Here is a 19,526-nt window from a genome sequence, read left to right as displayed (position 1 = left end):
ACCTCCGACCCGGAAGTTTCACACAGCGAGTCTGGCACTCCTGCAATGCCCGTACAATACGTTCTGAAAGGCCCGGATAGTAAGGAATGCATGCAGTAGCCACAGGGGCAGGCAACTCCCTACGATTGGACTCAGCCCTATGAATATATTTGTCCAGGACCCTCTGGGGGTATCCACATTTCCTGAGGTCTACCGTGACTTTGCAAATTTCTATTTCCTTTTCTTCAGTGGGTAACTACAGTGGGTCCCCACCCTATTCAACAATGCCCTGGCTACACTGTTCTTATGATGACAAGCCTGTGCTGAGCTATAATGAACAAATTAGCCACGGCACATAGGCTAGAGATCGTTGTTTTTAATCTAGATCCATCTCTGCTCACCAAGACATCCAGAAACAGGAGGGACCCAGCTTCTTCCACCTCCAAGGTAAATTGTATAAATGTGGAAAAGCTGTTGAGTAAATTGAGCACCTCATCTTCCTTTCCCTTTTTTAAAATAGTGAATATATCGTCCACATATCTCCTCCACTCGCGCATGGGGAAATCCAACTGATGAAAAACCGTAGTTTCCAGTTCCTCCATTGCCAAATTGGCCACAATGGCACTGATGGGGGAACCCATGGCCGTGCCATGGACCTGCTTATACATAACTTTTTGAAACACCATGGTAGTGCTTGCAAGGCAAAATTCAACACCTTTACAAATATCATCAATGCTTAGTGAAGACCTAGCACTAAAGCAATCATCCCGTTCCAAGGCAAAATAATATACAGTGATATACGGTTTTATGGCCTCCCAAAGACGCACAAGGTGGGCATTCCGTTGAGACCTATAGTATCATTTGTGGGTAGTCCCACTTATGCTTTATCTGGATTTTTAGCTGGAGTCATCTCTCCTATAGTGGGACGCTCCAGTTTAGTAATCAGGAACAGCAAGGAATTTGTGAACTTTATAAGAAGCCAATCTATAGGTGAAGATGAACTCATGATTTCGTTTGATGTAGTATCCTTGTTCACATGTATCCCCATTGAACATGGGGTGCATTGTGTAAGATCGGCCTTGGAACGGGATGATTGCTTTAGTGCTAAATCTTCACTAAGCATTGATGATATTTGTAAAGGTGTTGAATTTTGCCTCGCAAGCACTACCATGGTGTTTCAAAAAGTTATGTATAAGCAGGTCCATGGCACGGCCATGGGTTCCCCCATCAGTGCCATTGTGGCCAATTTGGCAATGGAGGAACTGGAAACTACGGTTTTTCATCAGTTGGATTTCCCCATGCACGAGTGGAGGGGATATGTGGATGATACCGTCACTATTTTAAAAAAGGGAAAGGAAGATGAGGTGCTCAATTTACTCAACAGCTTTTCCACATTTATACAATTTATCTCGGAGGTGGAAGAAGCTGGGTCCCTCCTGTTTCTGGATGTCTTGGTGAGCAGAGATGGATCTAGATTAAAAACAACGATCTCTAGCCTATGTGCCGTGGCTAATTTGTTCATTATAGCTCAGCACAGGCTTGTCATCATAAGAACAGTGTAGCCAGGGCATTGTTGAATAGGGTGGGGACCCACTGTAGTTACCCACTGAAGAAAAGGAAATAGAAATTTGCAAAGTCACGGCAGACCTCAGGAAATGTGGATACCCCCAGAGGGTCTTGGACAAATATATTCATAGGGCTGAGTCCAATCGTAGGGAGTTGCCTGCCCCTGTGGCTACTGCATACATTCCTTACTATCCGGGCCTTTCAGAACGTATTGTACGGTTTACTTAAATTATGCACACCTTCTCGATGCTAAGCCCTGTTACATCACTTAGGTAGCAATGCACGTGTACAGTGGTTCTCTTCAAGACGCCTGGTCAGCGTGAAGAGGAAAAGACCAAACCATCCAGCATATGAGAGCACGACAAAACAAATGGCCCTCAGTCCCCAGCGGCTTTCAATCCCCTTCTTACGGCAGCAAGAGGATCAGAGTGGAAGCAGAGGGTGCTAAGAATCTCTGGGTATGACCAGGCTGCCATGCACGGAAACTGAACTTGGCCTGTTACAATGTAAGATCGCTCATTGGGGAAAACAGGATATTAGAGCTGGAAAAGGAATTAGAAAATGTGAATTGGAATATCATCGGTTTGGCTGAAACAAGAAGAAGAAATGAATCACTTATAATTTTATCAAGTTGAAATCTGCTGTACACCAATGGAAACAGTGAAAGGAGTGAAGGTGGAGTTGGGTTTCTGGTCCATAAAGATTTAAAAAACAACATTTTGGAATTCAGAAGTACATCACCAAGGGTGTCAAGACTAATACTCAAGATTTCTAAGAGGTACAAGCTAAAGGTTACAATGATTTGTGCACCAACATCAAGCCATGATGATGAAGAGGTTAAAGAAATGTACACTGAAGTTGAGAGTCTTCTAGATGAGCAGAAAACCCACTACACTATTATTAAGGGGGATTTCAATGCTAAGATTGGAAAAAGACAAAACAGCGCAGAAAAGGGAACTATAGGAAATTTTGGAATTGGTGAAAGAAATGAAAGAGGTGAAAGACTTATGGAATTCGCAGAATCTCAAGGATTGTCTGTAATGAACATCTTTTTCAAGAAAAGGGTGAACAGAAAGTGGACATAGAAGAGTCCAAATGGATTAACAATTAATGAAATCGACTTCATCCTCACTAATAGAACATATATTGTGAATGATGTTATCGTCCTGAATAAGGTAAATGTTGGAAGTGATCACAGAATGCTAAGATGTGCACTTGATATAGATGTAGGAAAGGAAAGGAAAAAATTGACTCGAGTAAATAATACAAAGGTCTGAGATAACAGAAGAGGAGAAAAAGCAGTATGTACTGAACTTAAGAACAAGTTTGAGCTTCTGCAAACTGCTCAGGACCAAGATATCGACGAGGAATATTACAACTTTATGAAAGTGATAAAGCCGAAGAAACCTATAGGGAAAAAGAAATCCAAAGAATAAAAAATTAGTCAAGAAACACTTATGATGAACCGAAGGCGAAAAATGAAGAGCAGGATAAACACTGACAAGGAAAAAATTGAGCATACTGGGTTATGCAAAGCCATTAGAAAGAGGCTCAGAGAGGACATAAGAAGATTTAACACAAGAAAAGTAGAACAAGCATTAAGGGAAAACAAAGGATTTAAATCAGCAGCCATGAGCAGTAATACAGAAAGACAAATGGTATTGAAACTGAAGAATAGTGATGGTGTACTTATAAACAGCAGAGAAGGCATAATTCAAATAGCAGAAGACTACTATAGAGAATTATACAAGGAGTGAGGGGAAGCAGTGGGGAAGATGGATTGCTAATTAGCAACATATACAACATACCTGATGAGGTAGAACATGCATTGAAGAAAATGAAGAATCAGAAAGCCCCGGGGGAAGATGAAGTTACTGTAGAGTTGTTAAAATTGGGAGGAAGAGACATAACGCAAAAACTGGCAAGGCTCTTCACAAAGTGCATTAGAAAAGGTGTGACGCCTAAGCAGTGGAATAATGCAATCATAATTTTGCTGCATAAGAAAGGAGATAAATCAGAAATTGTAAATTATAGACCAATTAGCTTGTTATCCCACATCTACAAGTTGTTCACAAGGGTCATTACTAACAGATTAGAAAGAATACTTGATGAGAATAAACCGAAAGAGCAAGCTGGCTTTAGGACAGGATTCTCAACTATGGATCACCTTCACGTAATATTACAGCTAATGGAGAAAGCAAATGAATATAAAACACCATTATGCCTGGCATTTGTGTATTATGAAAAGGCATTTGACTCCATACAGCATAAGGCAATGTTTTGGGCACTGGAAAGACAAGGCATAGATACCCCATATATTATGATTTTGATGAAAATATATGAGAATGCTACCTCCTTTATTAGACTAGACAAAGACAGTAGGAAATTTAAAACCGAGAAAGGAGTTCAACAAGGAGACACAATATCTCTGAAGCTGTTTACTGCTGCCCTTGAGGAAGCTTTCAGAAGATTAGACTGGTTGCAGAAAGGAGTCAGTGTGAACGGAGAGTACCTAAACTATTTACGATTTGCAGATAACATTGTGGTCATAAGCCACAATCCCAAAGAATTAGAGGAAAATCTTAATCAGCTATGCAGAGTTAGTAAGGATTTTGGACTAAAGATGAATATGGCTAAAACAAAAGTAATGATGAACAAGTATGCCACAGAAAGGGAAATAATGATTGAAGGAGCAGTAATTGAAAAGGTGGAGTCATATACTTATCTGGGGCAAGTTATTAGCTGTAATAATGATAAATGGCTAGAAGTCAAGAGAAGAATAAATTTTGGATGGATAGCATTCAGGAAATATAGTCACATACTGAACCAAAAATAACGAACCAATGTATACTCCCCACCATGACTTATGGAAGTGAAACTTGGGCACTCACCAAAAGAATGGAAGAGAAGCTGAGAACTACACAGTGAAGAATGGAACGAATTATGTTGGGAATCAGACTGTTAGATAAGAAGAGAAACACATGGATTGGGCAGCAAACTCAAGTAAAGGACATTCTTATCAAAACTAAAGAACTAAAATGGTCCTGGGCAGGACACATAGCTCGAAGACATGATTGACAGATGGACTAAGAAAATAACAGAATGGTACCCAAGAGGAGCTAGAAGAAAACCTGGAAGACAAAGGCAGAGATGGATAGATGAAATTCATGAGTTTTTGGGTAGTAAATGGATGGCCAGTGCTCAAAACAGAAGGAACTGGAAAGTTGCTGGAGAGGCCTTCATCCTGCAGTGGATTGAAAATGGCTGATGATAAGCTAAATAGCAGTATTAGCTAAATACCTTAATCCCAAAATAAAATAATTTATTTTGGGAAGGTATTTAGCTAATACTGCCATCTACATTATAAATGTACAGCAAGCCCTCATTATAATGTGGTTCTGCTTTATGCTGATTCGCTATAACCGCTGTTCTTATATTATAACCCGTATCTCTCTGTAATACTGTCACAACTCTCTATACACTCTTTTACCAGCGTACAGATTGCATTTGTGGCATGTTTACTGAAAACAGCATTAAAACGTTTCCCATGCAGACTTGAGAAAATTTTCCACGCTCAGTGAAATTTCTCCCTTGCTAATTTAAATGCAGTACAGTGACTTGTTACGTAGTTCTGAGATCAACGTTTTAAAAAATGATCACGTATATTGCTTATAGTATTTGTGTTATATACGTTTATCCGAAGTCTAGTCTTTACTCAGTACAGTAGACATCATCCATAACGGACAGTTTACTCGAACATTGTATCATAATTAAGGCAACATAGTTACATTTTCAAAGAGTTAATAATGGCAGATAAGAATGAAAAAGCATCAGTGTCTGGACGTGGTATGAAGACTACAAAGGTAAGAAAAAGACTGAATTTGAAAATTAAATTAGACGTTTTGAAGGGAATCGATTCCTGTCACCAAGTGGATATGTGCAATAATTTAGGGCTAGCAGGTTTAATTGTAAGAAAGTCATAAAAAATAAACAATTAATTTTAGTAGTGAGAAAGACAGCTGTTCCACTGCAAGCAACTAGGGCTAGGCCGGCTATTATGATTGAAATAGCGAGACTTCTAAATAATTTTATTGAAGATAATATCCAACGCAGAATTCCATTAAGTTAAATATTATTAAAGAAAAAGCGATTAGCCTATATGATGATCTGAAGAAAGCTCACCTAAAAAAGTGGAAAAAAATGGAACCATTTAAAGCTAGTAAGGCCAGGTTCGATAGATTTAAAATCCAGGTTGAAGCCGCAAGTGCAGATTGAGAAGGTGCAAAACTTTAAAGAAAGAACTTGTTAAAATTACTGAAGAGGGGTGTGTATGTGTTAACTTCTCAACAAGTTTTTAACATAGATGAAGCAGGACTTTTTTGGAAACGAATGCCTAAATGAAGTTTTATATCGAAATAAGAAAAACAAATGCCAGGTTTGAAAGCAGTGAATGATCAGTTGACTTGTTGGGTGGTAATTCTGTGGGGGATTTTAAATTAAAACCCCTTTTGGGTTACCAGGAAGAGTGCCAAAGTATAACCCAAAATCGACACATTTTCATGATTAAATTCATCAATTAAATTCATGATTTTATTGCATTTTAAGTTTAATTTTAATACGTTATGTAGTTACTTACCACATATATATGTATGTGATGTTATATATCATGCAGAATATTTTATACGTATAAATTTTTGAATATCAAATATTTGACCGATATTTGGGCATCTTTTCACTACCATTTATTATTGATCAGGAAATATCCTATGGCACAGACTGCAACTCACAAATACATATGTTACCTTATGGGAATACATGACTCACCTAGCGCTTTGTTTTTCCACAATGAATTATCAGCATTAAGTGGGGATCACCTGTAATAGCAATATTAGCTGGGGAGAAAAATTGTAAAAGATCTCTATTGATATCCTTGGGTGTAAGCTACTAAATCAAAACATAACGTTTTTTTTTTTTAAACTAAATTACAGTAGACTTTCAGAATAACAGCACCTTTGGGGGATTCATGGTGAGTTATTTTGGTTTTTCTGCTATCTAGAAAGTTTTATTTTTAATATATTTGATGCAGAAATAATGAGGCTAAATAAGAAATAGAGATATTAAGAATGCAATTTTATTAACTGCACATAAGAAACATAAACATGCTGACAATCCAATGTTATATTCTGCCATTAATACACTTCTGCTTACGCCCTGTTCTGTTTTTTTTATTATCTCAAGTTTAGTCTGCACGGGTAGCACAGTGGTATTATCACTGTCCTCCTCATACTGGATGGAAAAGACCTGGATTCGAATGCCGTTGATGATGCAATCAACTTTTATAGGCTTTTTTCACTGTGTCGCATTGTTAGTGGGCCTTGGGCATAGATAGCAAGGTCCAGGTCCCCCCCTTCCCCCAAGAAACTGAGGTTTTTCATCCAGCAAAACAGGTAAATCGAGCAAAGAATGCACTCAATTTACAGGCACAATACACATATTGTATATGAATTAATATTCATATGTAATGGTATATGAATTAACATTCCGGGTGACCCTCATGTAATAGTTTGGATTATATCAAGTTTGTCACTAAGTTTAATGTTGTTCTTCTTCTCTGTGTGAGGTTTAATTAAATTTAGGAGATCTCTAATGTGAGGGCTTTTTAATTTAAAATAAACGTAAAACAGCAGTATAATCCATGATATTAGTACAGAATTCACTTTGAAAATGGCGAACCGAGAACAAATACAGTAATCACATGACTTGCTGTTTTCTTTTTTCGGCACGGCAGAGCAGTCATCTGCTCTGTATGTATGTATGTCTACATCCGAACTCAATGTGCCGTTATTTTGACAGTCTAGTCTACTACAATTATTAATATGATCAATTATAGTATATTTCATTTCATTACAAATTTTTGCGCTTTGTGTGGGCATACCCCAACAGAAGAGATGTGACAGCATGAGTGAGCATATAGTTTTCTTTCATTGGTCTGCTTTCTAAATCCTTTAAAAATTAAAACTGCAATGCAGTGTAAAACCACATTATTGCTAACTAATTAAGAGCTATTTTGTATTATTGTTACATATAAATTAGGATTTCACATTATTTTAATATTTTTAGAGATTGTGGTCCAACTGTTGGCTCGAAAAAATACTGCCAAAAGCGACGTGCAACAAAAAAGAATGTCCCTATAAATGAAGACCCTCTGCTTCATCATAATTTTATACCAGTAAGTGTAGTTACATAATAGTCCATAACTATACTAGATTTTTAAGATTTAAAGTTTTCAAATTACATATTAATTCCTAGTGGAATGGAGAGAAATTGATTTTTTTCCTTTTAAATGTTAACTGATGTGATTTAAATTTATTTGAAGTTTTTTGTTTTCTGGTCATTTCACTATTTAAATGTTTAATTGCAGGAATAGTCAATGTTTCTTTGCTGCTATTATAATTATCCAGATTTTTCATGTAACCAGTTCTTATTTCAATCTGAATAGGATTTTTGAATGGGGGCAGGGCCCTTGGTTTTTAATCCTGTTGTAGATGTGCCATATTTTAAATGTGCAGTTGCATATTGCATTTTTCACACCTAGTTATTAATGATGCAGTAAATGTAGTACAGGAAATATCCAACTATTTCAGCATTGTTAAAAGTATATGTGTTTTTTGGTTATAGTACCAACCGTTGGGACTTATCTCAAATTATAAGTAGCTGTCATAAATACACATGAGAACAACTTGCATCCAGTTTCCTCATACTCCTCTGACTGTTTGGTCGTCCCGGAGTATAAACAGAAGAAAAAAATAAATAATAATAATAAAAAGGTCTGGAAACATCTATGTTTCCAGACCTATCTGTAACAGAATAGGAGAATGACTCCTTCAGTTCACCCCCAAGCCACAGCAGCCCTACTATATTGTATTAAAGAAATTAAATCCAACTTGTTGGTCTAGTTGGCTTGCATCTATAATTGCTATAAAATTGAAATTTCCTGATTTGCTAATGGTATTAAATAAAATTATCATACAATCTTCAAAAAAGTGACGAACAGTCAGAAGTCGTCTCGATTAAAAATAATAATGAAAATTTTGATTGTGTTACTTACCATACGGATAGAATAATAATCTTTTCAAGTATTAATTCAACATCAAAGATTTTTCAAAGAATGAATATGGATATTGGTCAAGCTGCATTGGGCATAGAAAATTGTATAATAAAGTGAAAAAATAAAGAAATTAATTTGAAAATATCGTCAAGGAAGCATTTATTGCACAGAGATGGGGTATACCTTGTCAATTTGCAAATGAATGAAGGTGATTTGTTAAGAAACATTTTGATGAACTGGCAGAAAACTACTGTTTTGAAAATGCAAAATGCCCTTTAAAGTTAACATTTTTTGTCTAATTGACTTAGTCACTACCCAACTGCACAAAAGGTTTCAAGTAATAAATACATTTTCTAACTTATTTGCATTTCTTACTCCAACCCTATTAATAGAGTGATCAACTGTCCCAAATTTTTTCCGGACATCCCGATTTTTGGCTCTCTATAGAGCTCCGAAAGAACACTAGGCAGGAGGCCATTTTTCCCAATTCATCACATAACATAATATAAATAATATAAAATATAATAATAGATCGTACTAAAATTCATTAACTAGCATAACGTGAATGTGTATAGGAAGTTTAAATAAAATTAATCTCCATTTACATCTTTGATGTTTATTTGTCTTAGATTCCCAGATACAAACAAAATCCAAGCGTCTAATTGGTACGCGCGCATGTGTGTGTGTGTGTGTGCGCGCGCACGCTACCACATTGCAATCTATGTGAAAAGTGTTTGTTGGCATGTACCGATTTTTTAAGATCGATAATCTCAAAATTGGCTGATCAACAGTTGGTCACCCTACCTATTAATCCAAATGGATGAAAATTCCATTATAAAAAACACAGAGAAGGTGCAAAAGAAATTTTCAAGTGACTTTTCAGAATCATTTTCAATGCAATTACTACTTTGCGTGAAGTCACTAAAAAGTAAAAATTAAAACTTTGTGAATTTTCAGAACTAGTCATAGTAAAGTACCACGATACGAGTGCTAGTTTTCAGAAGTGTGCTTCTTATTGATATTATTTTTGACAATTCCAGTTACTGTATCAGTGGCAGAACACTTTTTCTCAAAATTAAAATTAATTAAGAATTATTTAAGAAACACCATGAGACAACAATGCTGATAGATGTTGTTATCCCATGGTGTTTAGGAACATCCCATGATGTTCCTAAATTAATTAATGATTTTTGCCAATGCCAAATCTAGACGAAAACAATTCTAAATTACGTAAGTCAATATATTCATTTAATTTTCAGAATTTATTTTTCATTTTTATATTTGCAGAATTTAATATTGTTTTTTTATTTTATATTGTGTTGATAAATATTTTAAATACACATTTACTGTTGTATTGTTAATTTTTTTATTTTTACCAAACCAAATATTTTCAGGGGCCCCACTTTTTATAGCTATGCCACTGCATTTGCACATCTCCAGTCCGTGGGGGGCTTCCCCTGAGTCTAAGGATGCTCTCATAATTATGACTAAGGGTTTGCTTACTTCCTTTACTGCCTCCTTTAATATAACTGGATAGATCCCATCTACCCAGGTGCCTTTCTTATGTTTAACTTCAACAATTTCTCTTCTACTTTGCTCTCAGTTATTACAAAATCATTAAGCACCCTGTTACAGTTTGATAAACTTCTAGCATTTTCCTTCCATAATAACTCATGTGTGAATGTAGATGCAAAATACTCATTCAGATTCAGCTATCTGACAGGATCATTAACAGTTAAACCCTCAATATCAAGTGGACCAATCTGATTCATTCCCTTCATTCTAGAGTTTACATAAGTAAAGAAGTCCTTGCTGTTTTTGATAGCATCCTTTGCCAAAGATTTCTCATAATATAACTTCGCTTGCCTAATTTCCTTTGTGACTTGACTACAGACTAGTTTATATCTATATTGGGTATATATATTTCTTGATATGTATAATGATATGGTATACATTTATTTAATAATAAATGCATGAAATTGAAATTTGTTCATACCTGAACCTTGTTATCGTTCCTTATTTTTTTAATGGATAATACAGTGTCATTCAGCTTTATTTCTAGCCAAAAACATAGATGAGAGAAGAGTTGAGAGAAGAGACAGACTTGGTGAAGAGTTTCTTCACCAAGTCTGTCTGAAATTTACTTGGAGTATTTTTCAGTCACCTTTGAGTATTTTTCAGTCACCAGCATATTTGGAAAATTTACCTCCTAGATCTTTCTTGTTGCCTTTTCAAATAACACATGCAAGTCGTAAGTTTTGATGTAGGGTTACCACATATCCAAGTTGAAGTTGGGTAGTTTGGATTTCCAAACTGGCATCCTCCTTTGGATATATAATTGCCCAGCTTTCCAAGTTAATATAAAATAAACAAGTTCAAGTGAACAACTGTTTCACTTGCATTTATTTATGACATATCGATATTCTTCTAGATTAGACTCATTCCAAGATTTGTCCTCATTTAAATACATACCATCGATTTGCAATGTATACCCAAAGTAATATTATTTCTATGGTTTTTCTAGCAACTGCAGTAACTGCACACACTATCACATGTCAAACATATTGACAGTTAGCAAATTTTACAGTAGTTGTCTTCCTTTTTTGGATATTGAAATGTGGAAATATGGAAAACAATACAATTTTTTTTTTAAATGTTTTTTATTTCTGTTGATTTTGTAAGAGAGGCCAACAAGGCTTCCTAGCCAGAAGAAACCAAATATGCTGTTATGTTGTGGTGTCCCTCACCCATGTTAGCTATTGACTCTCAAAGAGAAACAGCGTGTTCAGAGCTCACTGGCTGCCGAGTATGTCATAAAATAAATATCATAAAAAAATAATAATAAAATAAATGCTATAAAATTTTAATGTATTTTAATCAATTATATTAATATATACAATGAAGGGAGATCAGAATTTCTTTCATTGCAACATCCACCTTGGAAACTCTGACAATTGCCTGTGGTGCAATAAACCGAACATAATTTATTTACCAGGACTTCAATTGACGTTGCAAATTGGATTATTGTTATTTTCAGTTAGGAAATGGTAGCTAAAGTTAACTGCTATATATGTGAGACACCTTTACAATATCTTGTCCATCTATTTTAGCTCAGAAGTTTTTATGAGAATTTTGTAGCTCTCAATATGTCCCCCCACTATTCCCCAAATGAAAATAGCGGTGGTGGCCACATTGCAGTGTTTTTCAGTATTGTTCTACTTTTGGTTGTAATGTCTTGATGTCTGCAAAAAAAACAATTTGAGGATGGTGTTTTATTTCTGAACTAAAATAATTAAAATTTTTATTGATATTTTAATTTTTTAATTGATATTAGTCAAAATTAAAATTAATAATAAACACTGAGTTCGTTTTGCATTAGCAACACCCCTTTGTATAGGATGAACTGAGTATTGATGCTGTTGAAGGCTCAAAGGCAGGAGTGGCTAATATAAGATTGTAGTTAATACATGTGAAAGTCAGTTTTTGGGTGTCTGCGAGGAAGACTGGGTCAGTGTTGAACATGGAATGATTATGGGGGCAAGATGTGCAGCTGCCAATATCTCAACAACAGCCAACACGATTAACTGCTTTCATTCTGTGGTATCACAAGTCTATCAGTGTTGCCAATTTAGCGGTTTTCCTGCTAGTTTTAGCGGAATTGCTTCAGGTTTGGTGGATTAAAATATGTAATAGCGGATAGCGGATTTTTTAGCGAAAAAAGTATAAAAGTGTATAAATTATGTTTAGCATTTTATATATTATGGCAATGTAACATTTAAATTAAGAAATATTTATTTAACAATATAAATATTTCATAATTGAAATGTTTTATTGATATGCATATAAAGCGACACGACCATTCAGGGTCGGGTTGGGTTGGGTTCCCCTCAAAGGAACCCAACTCAATTTCAATAGGTAGTTACACTCGCGGACAAACGACATGACTGTTGGGTCATAGCTTTAAATTGTTGAATCAAATCGAAAAATGTGTGCTCAAAAGAGTTGAAAGTGTTGTAAAAATTATGTTTTATCTAAAGAACTGCTTCGCAAAATAGGCACACAAGAAGCATATGACGAGGAAGTATTGAATTTCGACTCTAACTTAGATTTTTAGATATTTATTTTATATTAATAAATAAATAGCTTTTTATATATAATATATATTTTTTGAATCCCTGAAAAAAATGAAGACTAAATACTATTAATGGGTGCCATAAAAATATACGCTTAAAAAAGTTAGAAAAAAATTAAGAAATAAAAAATTATCAAAAATTCAATTGAAACTTTCAAAATACAAAAAAAATTTACCTTTCTAATTTATTTCTTTCTAAAATAAGGTAATTAAAGAATTTTTCTTTAGAAAATTTTCTTCTAAATAGAAACTCATATAGATAACCTTATAGTAGACTATCCTGTGTTCCAAATTGGTATTTTAATTTTCTTTTGGCATGTAACCAAGTGTTTTTCAATATTTTGAGTAAGAGCACTTGAATCATCCGGAGAAACAAAATTATAGCGGCCAATAACCTCATCGTGGGTATAATTAATGTCTCGGTAGAGATCTTTATATGCAGGCCATCCATCACTGATGATTCTTGTACCTGACAATATTCCCTTTCTTATAATTGATAATAGAGTTGTTTTATCTCTGTTTTCTTACCCGAACTAAAAAAACATCGTTTGGTAATTCTTTCAAGTGCACCAAAAACCCATTCTGTTCCTATTAGTCGTCCTCTATTATATACTCTTATGAAAAATGCTGATTCATCAATTTCAACTTCGATAGATATTCCATTTTCTGATATCCCCCCCCCCCCCCAGTTAGCTAACTGAATCAATTATTGATATCATTCAGATCTTTGCAATTTTCAATAACACTGTTTTTATTGATATTTAAATCAAGAGCAATGCGATCTTGAGACCAAACTTGGGACCAGAAGTATAGAAATGATAAATTTTGAGATAACGCTAAAGTACTATCGTCAAAAAATGATTTATGTCTAATACTCTTCGTTTTACGGCAAGTTTCCTGCAACCCCATCTAAACATATCAGTTTTATATTTACTGTTTGTAAGCCGCATTTCAAGATTGCAAACTTCACAAAAATCTGTATTTCGCAAAATGTGATTTTTCGCCAACCAAGAAATCAGGTGATTAATTAATATTGCCACTGCATAAATTCATCAACTCCGTTAAACGGTAGTTGTTATTTTTAATAGGAAAATTGAAAATTGAAAGAGTTGGCGGGTTAAGTGTTAAAAATAGCGGATTTTGAGCATGCGACTAGCGGAAAGTATTATTAAGAGTCGGCAACACTGAAGTCTATCATGATTGGCTCGGCAGTGGTTGAACAACCAGCCAAAGGTCATATATAGGATAGCCACATGTGGCTAATGCCTGTGGTGAATCTTGTGTGTCTTGTCTCATAACACAACAGCCACCCAGTTACAACGATCACCAGTATGGATTCCGTCAGTGTCGATCCACTGGTGATATTCTGGCTTATGTTACCCATTTATGGACTAATTCAATGGAAAGGTTCGGTGAAACACAAGTAGTTGCTCTTGACATCTCAAAGGCTTTTGATCGTGTTTGGCATAAAGGTCTTCTAAACAAGCTTCCATCTTATGGTTTGCCAACTGTTTTCAGTAATTGGTTATCCAGTTTTCTCTCTGATCGCTCACTGAGGGTGATGGTAGATGGCTCTCTGTCTTCTAACTTCTCCACTAATGCCGGTGTCCCCCAAGGTTCAGTTCTTTCCCCCACTCTTTTCCTCTTGTATATTAATGACCTTCTTCCATTGACTGGAAATCCTATCCATAGTTTTGCCGATGATAGCACATTGCATTCAACTTTCCATTTTGAGAAACCTTGTCCTGCTCAATCAGCTTCAAGTTCTCGAAAATCTGCTGCCAATTCCTTAAATGCTGATCTCCAGGTAATTCTCCAGTGGGGCAAAGACAACTTAGTTGATTTCAACCTTTCTAAAACTCAATCTTGTCTTATATCTCGCAAAAAGGATTCTTCTGCTCCTATGCTTATGTTTAGTGACACTCCGATTTCTAGGCAAAATGATATATCTCTTTTGGGGATTACCCTGACTTCTAATCTCTCTTGGCACAAGCACATTACAAATATTGCTTCCTCTGCATCTAAAAAACATGGTTTTCTCTTTCGCTCTCGGTGTTACTTTTCTTCCAAACAGCTGCTCACTCTGTATAAATCGCAAATCCGCCCTGCCATGGAATATTGTTCCCACATCTGGGGTGGTGCCCCCAAAACCTCTCTCAGGCTTCTTGATTCCATTCAGAAAAGGGCAGTTAGGTTAATTAATGATTCATCTCTAACAGAGTCTCTCCACTCGCTCTCTCATAGACGCACTGTTTCTGCTGCATGCCTCTTCTACAGATACTTCCACGGGCACTGTTCTTCTGAATTGGCTTCTATTATTCCCGCTCTCTCTTTCAAAACAGTCCGAACACGTGCTGCCACCAGCCAACATCCATTTACTGTCCAACTTCAAACCCACAGAACCAACTTTTCGTCTTCCTCATTTATTCATTCAACTGCCGTTTTCTGGAACAACCTTCCTTCATACGTATTTCCTGAAAATTACAATCTACAGAAGTTCAAGTCCAATATCAACAAATATCTTCTTTCGTCTTCTCAACCTCCAACCCAAGCACGGTACTAAGTACTATAGGTTCTAATACCTCTCGTGTTTGGGGTTCTCATAAAAAAAAAAAAAAAAAAACACAACAGCCACCCAGTTACAGTGTAAGGATAGCAAGACCAATATCCACATGGGCATTTACATGGCTATCACAGGTGCCCATGCTTACTTTTGGTTGAAGGTTCCAATCTTTTTTGCCACTTAGTCAGTTCACTCCATATTCTTATATTATCGGTTAGTAGTGATTCCTAGGATCTTAGCTGGAATATTTTAGTTTATTCTGTAGCATAGAATGAAAAAAAGAAAAACCTAAGTTTTTTTTTTTTTTTTGTCTGAAAATTAAGTGTAAGTCAATAATAGTAATGGAGGCATGCAATCCAAGAAAGCAAGCATATGGGCTTATGTACCATCAACCAAAAAAAAAAAAATATTTCGCACACCATTCCCTTTGAAAGTCTATCAGGTTCCACAACGGCAGTGGAAGTTTGTTCCAGCAATTAACCACCTGCTGGCTAAAGACAAATTTACGCACATCCATTCTACAACTGTCTTTCCTTTATTTGAATTTGTGCCCCTCAGGTTTGTAATCTGAGCAAGCGGAACAATCCCATCAGAATTCAGCAAGCTCAACCCATTCAAGGCCTTATACACCTCAATCAGATCGCCTCACAGGTGCCTAGTTTCCAGCAGCTGCAATTTGCAGAACCAAAGCCTTTCTTGGTAAGAGGACCCCTTCATTCCCCTCATTCACCAATCTTGTTGCCTTTCTCTGTACATGCTCAAGCAACTCTACATCCTTCCTAAAATGAGGTCTCCAGCCCTGTATGCAGTACTCAAGGTGCAACCCTAACCATTGCCTTTTACAAAGGGATAAACACCTCCTTTTCCCCACTAGCAAAATTCCTGTATATCATCGACAATACTCCATGACCTGCTCTGGCAGTCTGTCTGCACTGCTTTAAAATTTCATATCTGACTTCACAGTTACTCCCAAGTCTTTCATTTTCTGCCACCTTAAGTGTAGTACCACACAGTTTGTATGTTTTTCTAGAGTTACTTCTACCCATATGCAATACTTTGCATTTGTCAATGTTAAACTTCAGTTGCCAATCTGCACAAATTTTTTAGATCCTGTTGCAGCTGCACAATGACATTTCTGTCATTAACAACCCTGCCAACCTTTGTATCATCTGCAAACTTTGACATTAAGTCTGATATACATTCATCATTGATAAATAAATATATATTGATAAATATATATAAATATATTATTGTTAAATATACAAACATCAGTGGGCTCAATACCGAACCCTGGGGGACTCCACCAATAACATTGGTCCACGAAGAGCAGTGTCCATTGATTACCACTCTGTCTTCTCTCTCTCAACCATCCTTTTATCCCTTGTAGCAACTTGCCCTTAATGCCATACTGCTCCAATTTATACAGTATTCTTCTTCCACTACTAATTAAGATTGTAAGAGCGATAAAGCTCAATATATCCTACTAATGTTATTATTATAAACTATAAAAGGAAACTTCCTACCCTTAAGTAGGAACAGAATTTTCTCAACACTCGCATTGGGAGGATTATGTGATTAAATAATTATACGAATAAATGTCCTATATTTAATATTAAATAAAATCAATTATGAAAATTACATTGAAATTATATAAATAAATATTTATTAAAAGATTGTCATGCATTCAATTCTCATCCCCAACATAACGCATCAGGAAAAGCCAGGAGAAGTTGACAGCCATCAACACCCCCAAAAAACCAAAACCAATACTGCATGTTAACATGAGAATGGAAAACAATTGTTGGATATTAACCAACCCACCGTGCCCACCTTAAAAAACAGATTAAAATATCTGAAATCGTCTAAACTTATTCAGATACACTCAGTGCTCACAAGAAGTAGTGTTTTTTTGCAATAGACACCCATCCTTTTTTTTTTATACATAAACCTATCGACTATCTGATACGAGATTATTTTTACTAAACCAGTGTGTGAATTACCGTTCACAAATGCACGTGAAAGTCCACGAGTCAGAGATGCACTGGATCTCGGTCTCGTGGACATGCATCACAATCAAATGCAAGTATACATACACCTATTCTTATTCTTAGTTACCCTAACACAGCCCATGTATTTATTTGTTTCATAATGACTCTCACCAGTCTCTGAAACTCTCAGCACCCTGCCCTCCAGGTTGCTGCTCATTCAAATAGAAAACAGTGCACCAATTACTTTCATCTCTGCCTGTGGCTACTTTTCACCGTTTAGTCTGTGAATCTTCCAAGCTAGCAGTTTTCCGTCTGACCCACCACAAGAGTGTTAGCATCAGCAAACACTCTTGCACCATTCTATTCAAGTATGTCCCATCCCTGTAGAAGCAGTCTCTCCTGTTAGCAAGCACAGACCATGCTGAAAAAAATTTTACCCCATGAGCCTTGCACAATCCCTTCAGGGCTGAATTGATTGACAAGGCTGTCATATTCCCCCTATTGTGTCTGGGCAGATTTTCAGACACTTTCAAATTTAACTGTAACTCAAAATTTCTCTTTTTAGAATTGACCTATACTTGTTAAGTAAATCTGCAGATCTACTCTTAATGTCATTAGTGTCGTGTGCAACAGTATCACCCTTTGTTTCTTTAAAAGATGATATCTGTTCTACGACATCATAAACTTTTTCACCTGGCAGACATACCCTGGTCCTATTCCACCTATCCTTTCTACTCAACATATTACCCATCTCCCTGAAAATAGTCACCAACAATAACTAACTCCTGTGGGACGAGCGCACTGTGCTGCCTAATGCACAAGAATGTGCTCTTGCATTGAGTTGGGCAGCTGAGAGGTTGATGGGTCCCCCATTTGAATACCTTCAAAGGCAACTACCCGACTCTTCAAACTCTTAAGTGCCCATCAGAACGCTGAGTTGGCATCTAATTTCTCGACACTCTCTGCACCTGGCACACAAAGATTATCTTCCTTGGCTAGATCATGTCCTGCTCCAGAGAGTCCGCAAACATTTCACAAGTTGCACATTTTTTTAGACTGTATGCGTTGGAGAATCGCCCTCCTCTCTTGGTTCTCCCCTGAATCACAGCACTTCTGCTACTTTGTGCCCATTGCATTTCTGCTCTGGTCTGGAGCATAATATTGAAATTAATAAGATTAATAAATTTTAATTAATTATCAATACTACACTATCTAATAGATTCCTAAATGCAGTGATATGTATTGCATTATTTTGTTTTACGTTAGAGCTACCTATTTACCACAAGGGGGAAGAATTCTCACCAGAACCTGCAGGGTAGGAGTAGACAGTCTTACACAACCATAGAATAGCGAGGAGTATGTCTTGCAAGGTTTGAAGTTTTGTTTAGAGTTGAACATTTTTCACGCTATGGAACCATGTATTGGCTCTGTATGTAGCCATAGGGATGAATGCTGCATTGGTGTAAGTTTGGAGGTTTTTTATGTTGAATCATCATTGCTATCAGGAAATTCTTAAAAGCTTGCCTGTAAATTTCTTTAAATATCTTTTACCTCTAAATATCAGTTATCACCTGATAACTGATATAGAGGTATTTTTATTACATTTATATACAACAAATTATATTAACATGTACAGTTCAACAACACATATTCATGACATACAAAATTGGATTAAAATTATCTTGATCTAGAATTATAAACATACAAAAAAAAAAAAACACACTTCAATAGTATATCAAATAGATATATATGTGAATCTATCTCCATCCATTAACTTCTGTATCAGCTCCTCCCAATATACATTTCTCTTTCCTTTCCTTCAATAATGCAATTTCACTGAGTATTACTTCTTATTGACACATATCACAATCCAGTACGTTATTCACCCTTCTTTATTACATTATATTCAGTGATACCTTTTTTAACCTTTCTAATGTCTGATACGTGTCTTACAGTTTCTCTTTTACACAATAAAATATTAATTTCTTAATAACACATTACACATCCATATACATAATCGCCTGTTTAATTCCTTTATTTTTGAGATTCTCTTAAATGCTCTTCCATTTCACAATAAACAACTAACACTTACTTATTACTTTAGTGAGTTTGTCCGGTTTGAGTTTACCTTCTCTCTCTCTCTCTCTCTCTCTCTCGCACACAAATACTCACTCTTATTAAATAAACTAA

The 19,526-nt window shown here is 35.9% G+C and overlaps 1 protein-coding gene across 1 annotated transcript in view; it reads left to right on the top strand.

Moving 5' to 3' along the window:
• Axn (protein axin) overlaps positions 1–19,526 on the top strand; it is a 228,954-nt gene that overhangs the window by 90,363 nt on the left and 119,065 nt on the right. The window contains exon 4 of the mRNA XM_090377779.1: positions 7,666–7,774. Coding sequence (XP_090233905.1) covers positions 7,666–7,774 — 109 coding nt within the window. The remainder of the gene's footprint in view (positions 1–7,665; positions 7,775–19,526) is intronic.

This window comes from Mastigoproctus giganteus, chromosome 7, assembly GCF_048544385.1.
Source record: "Mastigoproctus giganteus isolate SK-2022 chromosome 7, ASM4854438v1, whole genome shotgun sequence".
NCBI classification, from domain to species: Eukaryota; Metazoa; Arthropoda; class Arachnida; order Uropygi; family Thelyphonidae; genus Mastigoproctus; species Mastigoproctus giganteus.
The sequence above is the reverse complement of the archived record's forward strand: the minus strand, read 5'-3'. Positions and strand labels throughout refer to the sequence as shown.